Below are 14910 nucleotides of genomic sequence, written 5' to 3'. Positions count from 1 at the left end.
ACTGGGTGTAAAAAAATGAACGCGTGTGTCGGTAGAATGAACGAACCAATGGTAAGGGCGCACGGTATCAGCCAATCAAATTGTGAGCTCCTCTTCCTGTTTAGGACAGAGCTTCATCATAAGGAGGTGAGTATTAAACCAATGTTCTCTACGGTTTAAATAGACGTGCTTTTTTGTTACGAAAAAGCGCTGATTTGTGTGCATAAATATCAATCCGTCCGATGTCTGAATAATATGAACTGTACGCATGCTGTTTATTGTAAGCGATCGCATTCGATTGCCCGTATTTTCCATTGTCCGTTGCATGTCCCATGCGAATTGCAGCAGTGTTGAAAAAAAAACGACTCAAATGTTTTACTCGAGTAAAAGTATCAATAAGGCCCACTGCTGTGTAGAAATACTCTACAAGTAAAACTTCTGAATTCAAAATGTAGTATTAGATAGTATTAGGTTGGTCTTGTGTAAAAGTACAACAGTATTGGTATCAAATTGTAGGCCTACTTAAAGTACCAAAAGTAGAAAGTAGCCTACTTATTATGAATGTCCCGTTTCATGTTTTCAAATGTCAAATGTAGAAACATCTTTTGAAAATAGATGCATTGTGACTTGTGAGCTTGTAGGTTACTAGGTTAATGTATGTTTTGTAATAATAATCCACAACTAACTAAAGTTTTCAAATAAATGTAGTGGAATAAAAGTACAATAGTTTCCTCTGAGATCATTATGTGGTGGAGTAGAAGTAAACGTACTGGAAATTTAAATTATAGGCTAAATAAAATACTCCAGTAGGCCTACTACTAATACCTCAAAATTGTACTACAGTAGACCTACTTGAGTAAATGTACTCAGTTACTTTACACTGGTTCCATGTCCCAAGCGAATTGCAGTCTACACTTCGTGGCATGGCGGTGTCGCCGTGCCGAAAATAGCCGATCTGCAAGCTCACACTGCGTCGCGTCTCCGACGCTTCATGAGTTTGTACAGCCGCTATTTGCAAAGCGTGATCTAGGAGGGAGAGGTTCCGAAAAGAGCTATGCATGAGCATGACCGAAAGCAGCAGCTAGGCGACGGCGAGCTAATAGTAACTTTATAGGCAGATGGAGTTGCAAACTATAGCCCTTCATTTTTCTAAACAAGCCAAACCCTTCTCAAACAAGCAGGGTCGCTGGCTAGTTTAAAGTACTCACATTTCTTACTTAATTTAAAGGACGACTTCACCACTTTTCAACCCATCCCCATATAATTGGTCCTCACTAATAATGTTCATAATAAAATAGCAAAAAAAAATGTTCTACTCAGTCTGTCTCATAGAAGGGCTGTGGCCTGTTCAGAAACCTGTCTACCAGTGACATCATCAATGGGGAATCCAGCTAATAGAGCGTTGCAGCGGAAGTGGATTCCTGGGGTCACTTAATATTCCCCATTCATTTTCGCCATAGACTTTTACAAATATATTTATAACAATTATGTTAAGCCTCGAACCAAGCCATCCAGGATGGAGGTGAATCATGATCATATAACCTTTGATCCTATGTGAAAACATATTTTAATATTACATTATTTGATATACTACATTTAATAACTACCCTTTGTTTAGCGATTTTCAAAATGTTCTTTTCATAGAAAAAAAGGTTATATGGTCATGATTCACCTCCATCCTGGATGGCTTGGTTCGAGGCTTAACATAATTGTTATAAATATTTTGGTAAAAGTCTATGGCGAAAATGAATGGGGAATATTAAGTGACCCCAGGAATCCACTTCCGCTGCGATGCTCTATAGAAATTGCATGTGACTGCTTTTTGTCCTGTTCTATTTGTATGTGCTGTGATATCTTGTCAATAAAAAGGAAAAAATAAATGCAGGCTTTCTATTCCTGAAAAGTTGCAATCTTATAATGGAAGCTTCTTGTTCTCATGATAATACAAATCTAAATATCTTTAAAAAAAAATCTGCCTAACGATGATGTCACTGGCAGACGGGTTTCTGAACTGCCCACAGCTCTCATAAGAGACACAGACAGAGTAGGAAAAAAATCATGCTATTTTATCATGAACATTAGTGAGGACCAATTATATGAAGATGACTTGAAATTAAAGTGGTGAAGTCGTCCTAAAAGTATCAAATACTGCAATTTAGAAATACTCCTTTACAAGTAAAAGTCTGGAATTTACTTGAGTGAAAGTACAAAAGCATTGGCATCAAAATGTACTTAAATTACCAAAAGTAGAACTCATTATGCACTATGCAGAATGTTTTCAAGTGTATTAAGTAAGTGGATGTTAGTTACTTTACACTTCTGGCTTGAGGATTGTTGGTGATCAAGCTGCTCATGCACAGGGATAATGGGAGGAGTAAAACAGGAGCAGAGTGAAGCACCCTCGCAACCCAAAGGTACACAACCATCTGAGCCAGCAGCACAGGAAGAGGTGAGGCCGGCGGTTTTCACTTTATATATATATCAGGTGCATAACATATCTTATGCAAATATCATAGCAGTTGTATTTCCCATTAGGAAGGTATTATCTTCAGAAATAGTGTCATATCCTGGAATAAATCCCTTACCAAAAAATGTCTTCACCAATGTGTTTGTAAAGGTGTCTAGTAACGCATTAGCCTGACACTCAGCCTGAATTGACATTTCGTTTCATTCCATTATTCAAACAAAAATTTTAAGGGGTGTGGCTAGCGATTCAGGGTCTGGAACTAGGCTAGTAACGCATCTCACAAAGACTGAAATTCAGTTTTCCTAGGAGAATCCTTGACAGCTGCGGAAAGTTGGGGTCCCATTAAATTAACTATACAGGATAAAAATACACACCAAAATAAATGTGTTTTAAGTAGCATGTGAGGGGTCAAACTAGGGTTTGTTCATGATTCTGAATCCATTGCAAGCATTTGTTTTGCACCAAAAACATTCCTTGGGGTAAAGGCAGCTCCCACAAAACTGTGAAAAATGATGACTCATCACTAAACCATAGTTTTGTCTGGCCGTTTTTTGACCAGGGATGGATTGGTTTGACCAATGGATTCGGAATCATGATAAACCCCTAGTTTGACCCCTCACATGCTACTTAAAGCATATTTATTTTGGTGTTTTTTTTCCTGTATAGTTTGTATAAGTTAATGGGACCCCAACTTTCAGAAGCTGTCACGGATTCTCCTAGGGAAACTGAATTTCAGTCTTTGTGGGATGTGTTAGACACCTTTACAAACACATTGGTGAAGACATTATTTGGTAAGGAATTTATTCCAGGACTTTTTAAGATATTCCCTAACTACATTGATTCCAAGGTGGGAGTATTTGTAGACTAATAGTGCTAAATGTAAAGTACTCTGTTCTATCCGTCTGTCTTTCAATGTTATATGAGATACATAAAGTGGTTCCTGTGTAAACAAGCCGTAAAGCTTACTAGGATCTCCTTTTAGTTGACCTTGTACCAGTGATTTGTGCTGTCATGAAACTGTACTTTTTCCTATTGCAAACTTCTAATAAATTCTTCAATCAATCAATGAAGAATGCATGTAGGCCAGAGGTCTTCAACATTTTTCAGGCCAAGGACCCCTTAGCTGAGACAGAGATGAAGCAGGGACTCTCACTACAGATTGCATATAATATAAAATTGTGTTGCACTGCAGATTAAAATATTTCATAGATTGCGTTTGAGAGCACTGCCATACTCATACTGTAAGTGTAAATTAATGTATTTTGTTTAAGGCATCTACCACTTAATCCCTCATTACTTGTCGTACGTGGTTTGCTCCTTTTCCCCCTCTACACCAAACCTCTCAAGTTCATAAAGGCTCGCAGCTCAAGGTGTTGTGAACTTGTAGATCTGCTATTTTTGGCTAATTTCCCCCTCAGAATAGGGATGTTGGGTTCACAGTTCACACCTATCACACAAAGATTTGGCGGTCCTCTGTATTAACTCTGAAGACCCCCCCCCCTAGGGGTCCAGGACCCCCCTGTTGAAAACCCATGCATTAGGCTTTATGTTTGTTAAATAATTGAATCTCAAACTGTAACAAAGACCAATTTACTAACCCCTGTGATGATAATACATATTTCCCTAACCCTGTAGCCGAAGAAGAGAGGATGGCCAAAGGGGAAGAAGAGAAAGAAGGTGCTACCGAATGGTCCCAAGGCACCAATAACAGGATATGTGCGCTTCTTGAATGAGCGACGCGAGCAGATGCGATCCCAGTACCCCGAGTTGCCTTTCCCAGAAATCACAAAGAGACTTGGGGCAGAGTGGAGTCAATTAGCTGCTGGTAACAAACAGGTGATTAACAGATACTGGGTTTGTTTTAAAGTGTTTATGCAAAGTTGCACAGGCATTTTTACTGAAACCAAGTTTAAAATGAGAATTGAATACACTATATAACAATAAGAAGCACCTGAATTTCAATGGTAGTGGATGGAGAGAAAGGACTTTTGTCCCACCAAGACACAGCAACCAATGCGAAGAGGGGCGGGACAACAGGCGGGAATTGACAAAGGTCCTGTCTTGTCTGTTATTCATCCATAGAGACTGATTTTCAAATATCTTTTCACAATATATAGTCGAACATCTTGAATATCTTTTATTAGCCTAATGCATTTGAAAAATTAACAATTACACAATTACAACCACGTGGCTCTGTAACAAAGAGGGTCTGTGTGTATGTGTACAGTATGTGTGTCTGTTTGTCTGGAGGTAACATTGCAGACTACTGGACCGACCAGTGCGAGCACATTTCTTGTGCACACTGCCAGTAGTTAGTATCTCCACACATTCTTATAGGTCCATCTATGGTCATGCTTATACAGTATATGGGACTGACCGACGTAAACCCGCATGGGAACCATGTTGCTATCAAACCCCTTCTTATTAGAATTTTCCATTCAATTCAATTCAAAGGACCTTTATTGGCATGAGAAAACATACGTTTACATTGCCAAAGCAAGTGTCAAAACATAATGGGGAACATATGTACAGTTGTAGGGGGTACAGCATTGTGTAAACAGAGCTATGTCACATTGTGTTGTTATGTACAGTATATACAGGGTATGAAGCTTTTTGGAACAAATAGCAGCATTTAGTTTTTTCTCAATACGATTTCAATAGTATACAAAGAAAAGAAAAGAAAAAAGCCTCAAATTTAAAATGTGTTTGAAATTCACTTAAAGCTATGATGAAATCAGATGCATTGTTTGTGTGCTGACAGCGCTACCTGGACGAGGCAGATAAGGACAAAGAACAGTACGCCCGGGAGCTGAAGGAGTATCAAAAGAGTGAGGCCTACCAGATCACCACTGCTAAGATACAAGACAAGAGGGTCAAGAAAGGTACCGAATGCCATTCATTGTGTTCCGTTTGTTCTGGGCTCTGCTACAGGTGCCTAGGAGGAGATGGGAGGGCCACCAGCTCTGGTCTGGAGCACCTGGGCCCAGTGTTCTCCTTGCACGTTTGGTTTTCTGTTTGCCTTTTGGTTTACAGCCACCATCCAACACCGTACTTTACACACATCCACTCACCTACTGTACTGAAGGTACAGATGAACGAATACCAGAAGAGTTGCCGGAAAGAAACTCGCCTGGGCTGATGGTTTAAATGCCTTTTAATTGATTGATTGAGGTATTTATTAGAAGTTTTGGATAGGAAAAGGTACTGTTTCATGACGGTACAGTTGACTGATACAATGTCAACTAAAAAGAAACTCTGGTAAGGCAAGGCTTATTGTTATTTTCCATTGAGATCCTTAATATCCTTAAATACCTCTGTAAACTATGCCTTAACGGTTAAACCTTATTCCTAACCTTAACCTTAGTAAAACGGTGCCAAAACCTAACCCTATTCCTAATCTTAAAGATATGCGTAATCCTAAAGTTCCCCAGATGAACACACTGCATGGCAAGTTAGTTAATTAGCACTCTGAGCCAGGTTCATAATAAAGAGCAAGCTAAAGCCTCTTTCATTCATGGGGTGCTCAGGTGGCGCAGGGGTAAAGTACGTTCCCATACCGTCGCGTCTACAGCCAAATTTGAGCATTGCAATTTGGCTTAGGAGTTAAATTCCACTCCTAGCGAGTGCTTACTGAGAGCCGATGGATAAGACGAGCAACATGTCACCGCCAAAGCTGCAGGCGGCCCTTCTTTGGGGAATGATCTCCATTGTAAGCCTATGCTACACAATATGACCTAAAATAGCATATATAGTTTGACAACATTATCCAATCATGTTTTTTTCCCCCCGTACTATTACTAAACTGATATTTTTTGATAGCTGCTTTGTGTGTAAATGTTCAGATTATTTCCAGCTTGTCGGAGATCTAATAAAATAAAAATATTGGATAGTTGTTAAACTATGTAAGTTAATGTAGATCAAATAACATAGGCTTACAATGGAGATCATGCCGCTGAGAAGGGGTGCAGCTTTGGCGGTGACGCATTTGAGTTAGGGTTAGGGTTAGGAGTGGGGTTGGGGTTGGGGCTTGAGTTGAATTAGAATTTCCGAATTGTTGGTATAGATAGTGTTTGTTTGTTTGTACCTCCGGGTCTCCCTGTCTCTCCAGCTCTTTGGTAAATCAAAAATACATTTTCAGTTGGGCTACAAATGTCATCCAATCAAGAGAGAGAACCCCACTAAGAGCATTTATCAGCTTGTGGTCCAGGTACAATTTTGTCTGCTCATGTATTTACTTCCAAGGCAGATCAAGTTTGCCGTAGAATACTTGATCATACACTACGGCATTACTCAAAAGTAGCAGATCTGATATTTTTGAATGTGAATTCTGAAAAGTAACAGTTATGGACATACCAAGCCTTTAAAAACAATGCTTGGAAAACGCACCATGTGGCTCAAGAGTGGAGCTCATGCCAGGTGCGCTGCGCCGTACCATAGGAAAACAATGGTTTTGCTGGCGATGTGATTCTGGCGACCCCTAATGTTTTTTTTTTTGTTTTTTTTTCAGAGGACTCTCCATCAGTCATTATCAATGCTACCGCCCCCTCAGCATTACCAAAGGTACACAAACGATCCTGCCACTCTTGGTGGTAGAGAGTGGTATATCTTATATAATTATAAACATGCTGGTTGGACCTTTATGAATGTACGATTGTTGTCATGTAGGCTTCTGAGCCGACCAGCAGATTTGACATCCCCATTTTCACGGAAGAGTTCCTGGATCAGAACAAAGGTAACAAAATATCAAAATAAATAGTCTCTGAAAAATAATACTTTTCTAGCTGCTGGTTGTTAAACACAATGTTTCCAACACAAGCTGTGTGGTCAAATTAAATGTAAAGTAAACTATGTTAAACATAACCTTCAGAGGTTATACTCGATGACGTGTGTTATGTTCCAATTCTGCAAAGCATTTTATACACCGTTATCCCATGTAGTCTATGAATCCTATTGTTCTGTTGTGTGAAAATATGACTTCACACTTCCCAATGCCCTTCGTGTGTCAAGAGCACACAATGGAAAATCACTATAGTCTCATATGGTCAGACCCATCGATCTTGGATGATCAATTCCAGAGATGCAGGGGTCTATATCACCAGTCAACATGTCTGGGTTTTGCCATAGAAAATCTCAGCCAAGAGTCTGATTGGCTCGGCTGCAACGGAAGTCTGTGCTTAGTCTTGGTCTGAGGAGGAGGTCTATAAATTGATTCATATGTCTGACACACATTTACGGTGTGGCTAAGTAGGGGAGTGTGTGGGTCTGTTTGTCCAGAGCTGAACCAATCATCGCCAAATGTTTTGTGCACATGACAAGTAGGCCAACTAAGTTGTTACCTCTTGTCACGTATATTTTATATATTGTCTTTCATTTTAGTGGAAGTGGAATGGAAGTCAATGGGGCTGTGATCAGTCACCAGCACTTTCGCCTAAAACATTCGCCGTGGAGGAGAGTCTTTTCACCACCGTTGAAGAGCCATTTTGCCCAAATGTTCTAGGGTCCGTCTTTTTTTTTATCCATTTTGCCTTAATTGTCCTTAAAATGTTAAGTCGGGTGTCTTTAACTAGGCAACGATGACATGCGGTGCAGCGCATTGGCCGGGCTGCCATGCTGTGGGCAGACAGACAGACAGGCAGACAGACATTATTTGACACAGAGCAGAGGAGAGCACACCAGAACCAGATACGGAAAGTTTATGCTTGCGGGAGGTTCTGCACGTCCCAGTCCCACCAGAACAATTTTGCTGCACAGGCGTAGCCTATATATTCTACAAACCTTTTTCACCATAAAGCATAGCAGCAGTATGATAGTCTTCCAAATCAAATACTATGATGTAGTCCATATCGGGACATGGCCGTCACCTATTTGCCCAGTGCACATATAAATTAATTCATTATTTGGACGGACCTGATTCCAATAGCTCTAATCTGTATGTATTGATGTGATTACTATGGAGTGCAATAGGATAGCCATGTGTAATGGTCACCGTTTGATAGGTAACATCACTGTCACAGTCACTATAATATTTAAATGACAAAGGGATAATATGCAAACATGGACAGTCTGACAGAAGAATTGAGGGTAGCCTATATGGCGAAATGGCTCGTCAGCTGCGGTGAAAAGACTCGCCTCCACAGCGAAAGTGCCAGGCAAAAGGACCAAATGTGTTTGGGGCGAATTTGCCTTACACCACATTTTCTATCTCTGTCGTCAGCTCGAGAGGCTGAACTCCGCCGGCTGCGTAAGGCCAATATTGAGTTTGAGGAGCAGAACGCTGTGCTGCAGAGGCACATCAAGGACATGTACAGCGCTAAAGAGAGGCTGGAAGCGGAACTGGGACAGGACGAGCTTCGTACCCAGGCACTGCACAAGCGCCTGATGGCCATAAAACACACACTGGTCAGCAGTCTTTCATCAGTCCCTCTGCCAGGTGAGCTGACCACTGGCTTTATCCATACTGACTAGGAAAACACTGAAACAAAAGCAGAAATTTATATTATAGACAAGATGTATTTTCTTTCAACCAGAAGAGTCCGTAGAGAAGGGCTTGTTTTAAACAAGAACGAGATCTGGAGATTACGAGATAAATCCATTTTCCTTCACAGCAATCCATTGCAGTAAACTGAGGTTTTCATTTCCGGATTATGGGAATTTGAGTTTTTGCATCAGTGCCAGGTGCCACAGACCGCACACTAAGGTTTACAATAGGAAATGTTATATCCCGACTTAAAGGAGTAGTTCACCCCCAAAATGACTTTTTTCTATTGATTACTCATGCCATAGAGACTTGAGTTAAATAATATTTTTTTGTATTTGTCGCATTCCTAAGACAAAAATGTGATTATAGTAAATGTACCCCCATTGATTCCGGATGGGGACCCAAATGCATAGCCCTGGATGGGGACCCAAATGCATAGCACTAGATGGGGAAACCATCAGTGTAAATTGACTATTAATCACAATTTTGTCTTAGGAATGCGACAAAAACCAAAAAATATTATTGAACTCAAGTCTCCATGGCGTGAGTAATAAATAGGAAAAAAAATGGATTTGTTTTATTCAGCATTTACTGTGTTAAACAAGAGTTTCCGAAGAAAAGATTTCTGGTGATCTGTAGAATCTCAGGCCTGTAAATCAAGCTGCATGTTGGGATATACGCTTGTTATTATTTCAAATAGCGTAAATTGCTCAAAAATATATAACGCATTAATACTTTTTTTGTTGAAGCTGAGTCTCTCTCTCTTTTTTACCTTTACCCTGTTTCCATTTTACATCAGGTACAGGTGAGACCCCGTCTCTAGGGAACTTGGACACATACCTGAGCCGCCTGACAGTTGTGCTCGAAAGCAACCCTCACAAGCACCGTGCTTTCCTCGCCCAGCTCCGAGAGGTCCTGGCTCATCTGGACAGGTAACTAATGCAGTGGTTCTCAACCTGTGACCCCCAAAATAGTCATATTTGAACTGGCGACCCCCCCACCCTGACGAGCACTAAGAGTTGAGGCATTACATTTTGTATAACACGGTACTATTGTGAAAATAGCTGATCTACATGCATATGAACACCAAATATTGGTTACAAATGTGTCTTTACCTGGTTATACCGTTATACAGTATATTATCTTGTCAGCTCATCAATTAGTATGACGTAAAATAATTGCAAGAGTTTAGTTTCACAAGTAAAATAATTACACTGACTGTTTTTGGAAATTTGGAATTGGCAAGTTGCTTCGACCTGTGAATGTAAAAGCTGAGATTGGCTAATACTATCATCCACTTGATTAACTTTAATCTCAAGTCTGATGTGCTAACCACAGTTTGCATCTACATACCCCCCATGTTGTACTGCAGTGGTGGAAAATGTACTCACATATTTTACTTAAGTAAAAGTATCAATACTTTAATATACAAATACTCTGTTTTAGGGTGCCCTCACACCAAAATACCTAGAGTGGAATCCGCCAATGCATTTCAATGAGAATGGAGCGGTTTCATGCCAGTATAGGATTTCTCCAAAAAACGCTCCATTCTCATTGAAATGCATTGGCGGATTCCACTCTAGGTATTTTGGTGTGTGGGCACCCGTACAAGTAAAAATGTGTCAAAAGCTTTTGGTAATTTTATCATCTAATCAGGCTTTTATGAACACCCTGAACAGTTTTTAATTAGCTTAATTGAATATTTAGATATTTGATGTAAATGTTACCAGGCCCTCCAGGCCCAGGGCCTCTCCCCACACACACCCATTGTAACATCAAACTTCATTTTAACCATGATAGATTCATTAAAAACACCCATTATTTTTTTCTGGTGACTCATACTACCCTCCTAATATGTGAGCAGGCTGTGTTCTTCCGATAAAAAAATTCATTTATTTTTAATAATTATCTTTTTGTATTTCATTTTTTCCATTTTTCCAAATAATTATTACAAATAAATGAAAAAAGTTATGGAAAAAACACAGCCTGCTCACGTATTAGGAAGGTAAAATGAGTCTCCAGAAAAAAATAATGGGTGTTTTTAATGAATCTATCATGGTTAAAATGGAGTTTGAAGTTACAATGGGTTTGGTTGTGGAGAGAAGCCCTACCACTGCTCCCTGTTGAAAGTGGAATATCCCTTTAAAGTACAAAAAGCTAAAGTAGAAAATGTTTGAAAATAGCAGATCTACAAGCTCACAACGCGTCCCATTGTGAGCTTGTAGATCTGCTATTTTCTGATAGCTATGGTATAAAATAGGGCTAAAGTGGTTCATGTATGTTTTATGATATTATAATGTATATCTGCAAAGTAACTAGTAACTGAAGTTTTCAAATAAATGTAGTGGAGTAAAAGTACAATATTTGGATCCAATATGTAGTGGAGTAGAAGTAAAAGTATTGGAAATTGGAAATACAAGTACAATGTGTACTTGGTAACTTTCCACCACAGCTACGCTGTAATATTTGTCTAACTTATTGTCAGTGAGAAACTATGAAGAAGTTGCAGCCGTCCATCCATTCCCTGCCTATGATGTACAGACGACGTTGATGTTGGGTAAAAACGTGCCATTCACCTGTAACATCTAAAGGACGAGAAAGCGAAAGGTTCAAAACACCACACATTGTCGATGTCCATTTGTCATTGAGCTGTATGGTACATAATATGATCATGCAGAACTTGTACAGTATATTCTGTATGGTACATAATATGATCATGCAGAACTTGTACAGTATATTCTTGCACAGTATTACGTATGAGTGTAAGCAGGGATGTCGCACCAAATTCTGGGCCCTGGGTACAAGGATTCACTCACATTTTGCGCTTTAACTATTGAAAAATAGCAGATATACAAGCTCACAGCGTGGCACCGAGTGCCGCGCTGCAAGCATGTAGATCTGCTATTTGTTATCCGTGAAAATTTGTGCAAGTCTTTGAATATTTCAAATCCTTCTAGGGTTTTTTGAAAAACCTATGTTTCTACTGTATGTCAGTGGTGCTCAAACCTTTTCATGTGAAGGACCACCAAAATGATATGTATTTGGCCACGGACCCCCATCCCCATATTTAGTTAAAAAAAAAAGATTGAGTTGCAAATGTTCGCTTAAAAAATACATACAGTATATTCAAAGATTTGCACACGTTTTCACGACTTTTCAAAAATAGCAGATCTACAAGCTCGCAGCGCGGCACTGTGTAGATCTGCTATTTTTCAATAGCTAAAGTATAAAATAATTCCCCCCAGAACCCCCCCCCCCCTTCCCCCTTGTGACGCCCCTGAGTGTAAGCCTATGTTGTTGGAGTGTGTAGACAATTACAAAATTCAGGGAATGAATTTAACAAAATCTCAGAAATTCTGTTTTTATATCATGTAATACTTAAACCTACTAAGTATATTTACAGTAATTTACACATATCTGTTATTTCAATTAATTTAAATGTAATCGAGTTTGCTTTCTGAAATGACTGAAATGAAGGTGTATTGACCTGAACTCTGTTTTGTTTTTGTATTCGCTGGTACCGTTTAGTCTCAGACATAGGTTTTATGGTCTGTGCAATAAGAGAAGCCTAATTGTCAGTTTACAGTACATGCCTTTTTGGCATTGCGCGTGAAGTTTCCAGATGGAGAGCTTAATTTGAAATGAGGAGAGTGATAATTTGAAAAACTAAACAAAATAGGTGTTTGACATGGTATTGTGACATTGATAAGTGATTTGGTTTGGGTATTGGGGTTGGTTGTCTTTATACATTTGTTTGGAGTTTGTACCATTTATTGAATAGAAAGAATGATGTTAAATGAAATCACTTTACATCCATTTGCAATAAAAGTGAATTTAACTATATTTCTTGTATTGTCATCACATTGGGTCTTATTCAATTTGTTCTAGAGGGCAATTATAAATAATGTTTTTAGGCACAGGCTTTAAGGCTTATTTGCCACAGCACAGATCCTTTTAAGGATTTTCTTCATGGTATGAATACATTGAGAAGAAGGCTTAAGAGATTATTAACATGTTTTGAAAAACAAGATAATGTCCACAAGCCAATGCATGTCATCATTATTGTTTTGCAAAGGGCACAAATGCTTCAAGATTCACTGTTGAGAGGTCTAATGTCAACCACAGACTTTATATTCTGCATAAATCCAACCCCTACTGGGGGAAAAAAAGTATTGGAGATCTGATGAGGGAACCCATTGTGGATTCTGGGTTTATAGACTACAAATTGTAGCACTCTGTTACTTGCAGTTTTATAGAGAGATGAGTATCTTCACTATTTAGGAGCTATACTCAACATCAATAACATTGGCTTCCAGTAGAGGGAGCTGTGAACCACACCAAAATGATAGCTGTTGAAACTGTATAAGTTGAATCCTTTTATGTTCCAAGAATGGTCCTTGTACAGTATGTATGGTGTCCATCTATGGTTTAGTAAAAGTATGTATTTTGAATTGTGGTTACATGTATGTTGCCAAAAGAAAGTTGGGCTACATACTCACCTATAACATTCCTTTTGTCAATATAATTTAATACTGTAAAATAGACATAGTTGTGTCTGTCGACCCAGAAAAACCCTATCCGATCACCTACAGTCCACAGATTTGGAGCTGGCATCTGCCAATGATCTGCTCTGTTCAGTTATCAATACCCTAAGTGATAGAATTGTTTGTCTTATTAGTATTATTCATTATTGTTTGTTGCCAAAATTCATTAGCCCCCACTCTAAAAAAGCCAGCCCCCCCCATAGCCCCCCCCCCCCCCCCCCCCCCCGTCACAATTCTCTGGGGCCGTCGCTGCCTATTGCTCATGAAATTGAAGGGTAGTTTTAAATCAGTGTTTTTTCAGAGAATGGTTATTTTAATGATCAATCATTTGTGTTCTGACTTGGGTCAACGGAACTAACACCTACTGTGATACAAGTACATATCTCTGCAAAATGTTCATTTTTCAGGAAATGTCCAGCTCTGCTCAAGTTAAAGGAGGTTTTGTTTTGTCCATCACCGATAAGAACAGCTGACAATGGATTTCCAAGTGAATTCATGCTTCTGCAGCTGCTAAACCAACTAACTCCACCCCCTCTGGTTGGCAGACAGTTTGAGGATTCAGTGGAGTTAGCTGGTAGGGTGTTCAGAATCAATAGAACTGATTTATGAATAAATAACTGAAAACTGTTGTAGCTGGTTTCTGTTGGACAGCGACGAATACAATTCTTATTTATTGACATCACAATGAAAACTCTCTTTTTAGATTGTTAAAGAAAAAATACCATGATTTATTTAAACATTAATTTCTAGAAATATTTGTTATCTTATGATTAATAACTGTGTATTTGGTGGCTGGCTCCCATTGCAACATCACGGCCCGCAATACCTCTAACGCATTGTGAGCTTGTCGATCATCAATCATTTCAAAAAATTTGTAGTTTTATTCATTGGAAACAGGGGCGGGCTGGCCTTCTGGCATACAGGGCATTTGCCCGGTGGGCTGGTAGGCTAGGGGGCTGGGGGGCTGGTGGCCCCCCAAAAAAAAGAAAGAAAGAAAAAAAAAAAGACAGTAACATACAGTAGCCTATAGTCTACTGCATATTGAGCAATCAAATACAACTTGTTTTCCAATTCTCAGATCAATATGCTTCTTTTCCATTCATTCGCTAACTAGCCAAAGTTCTGACACATTTTGTCACTAATCATGTTCATACTCTGCTTGTTGGTGGTGAGAACTGTACGCTAACTTATACAATTTATGGATTGTGTATTTGTGTATTTATATGTGCCGCCCTCGACCCGACGAGTCGGTAGAGTATCGCGCGCGAGCTGGTTGTGGGGGCTGGTCTGGCCAAGATGCCAGGGCTGAATTTTAGTCCCAGTCCGTCCCTGATTGGAAACGAGACATTCTGCATAATCAGTACTTTCTACTTTTGGTACTTTAGGCTACATTTTGAATTCCAGACTTGTAGCTACTTGTTACAGAGTAGGCCTATACTTCT

The 14910-nt window shown here is 39.4% G+C and overlaps 1 protein-coding gene across 2 annotated transcripts; it reads left to right on the top strand.

Moving 5' to 3' along the window:
* The first annotated feature begins 86 nt into the window (after positions 1 to 86).
* Positions 87 to 12633, top strand: hmg20b (high mobility group 20B). Of its 2 annotated transcripts, none has more exons than XM_080727924.1 (9): positions 87 to 126; positions 2340 to 2428; positions 4082 to 4282; positions 5208 to 5328; positions 6954 to 7006; positions 7112 to 7178; positions 8661 to 8876; positions 9730 to 9856; positions 11410 to 12633. In XM_080727924.1, exons 2-9 carry the CDS (start codon positions 2345 to 2347, stop codon positions 11420 to 11422), a joined length of 882 nt encoding a protein of 293 aa, XP_080584050.1. In that variant the 5' UTR covers positions 87 to 126; positions 2340 to 2344; the 3' UTR covers positions 11423 to 12633. The 2 variants fall into 2 exon arrangements, with proteins under 2 accessions (XP_080584050.1, XP_080584049.1); XM_080727923.1 differs by having other exon boundaries at positions 9724 to 9856.
* The last annotated feature ends 2277 nt before the right edge of the window (positions 12634 to 14910 follow it).

This window comes from Nannobrachium achirus (assembly GCF_963921795.1).
Source record: "Nannobrachium achirus genome assembly, chromosome: 1".
Classification (NCBI taxonomy): domain Eukaryota; kingdom Metazoa; phylum Chordata; class Actinopteri; order Myctophiformes; family Myctophidae; genus Nannobrachium; species Nannobrachium achirus.
The sequence above is the reverse complement of the archived record's forward strand: the minus strand, read 5'-3'. Positions and strand labels throughout refer to the sequence as shown.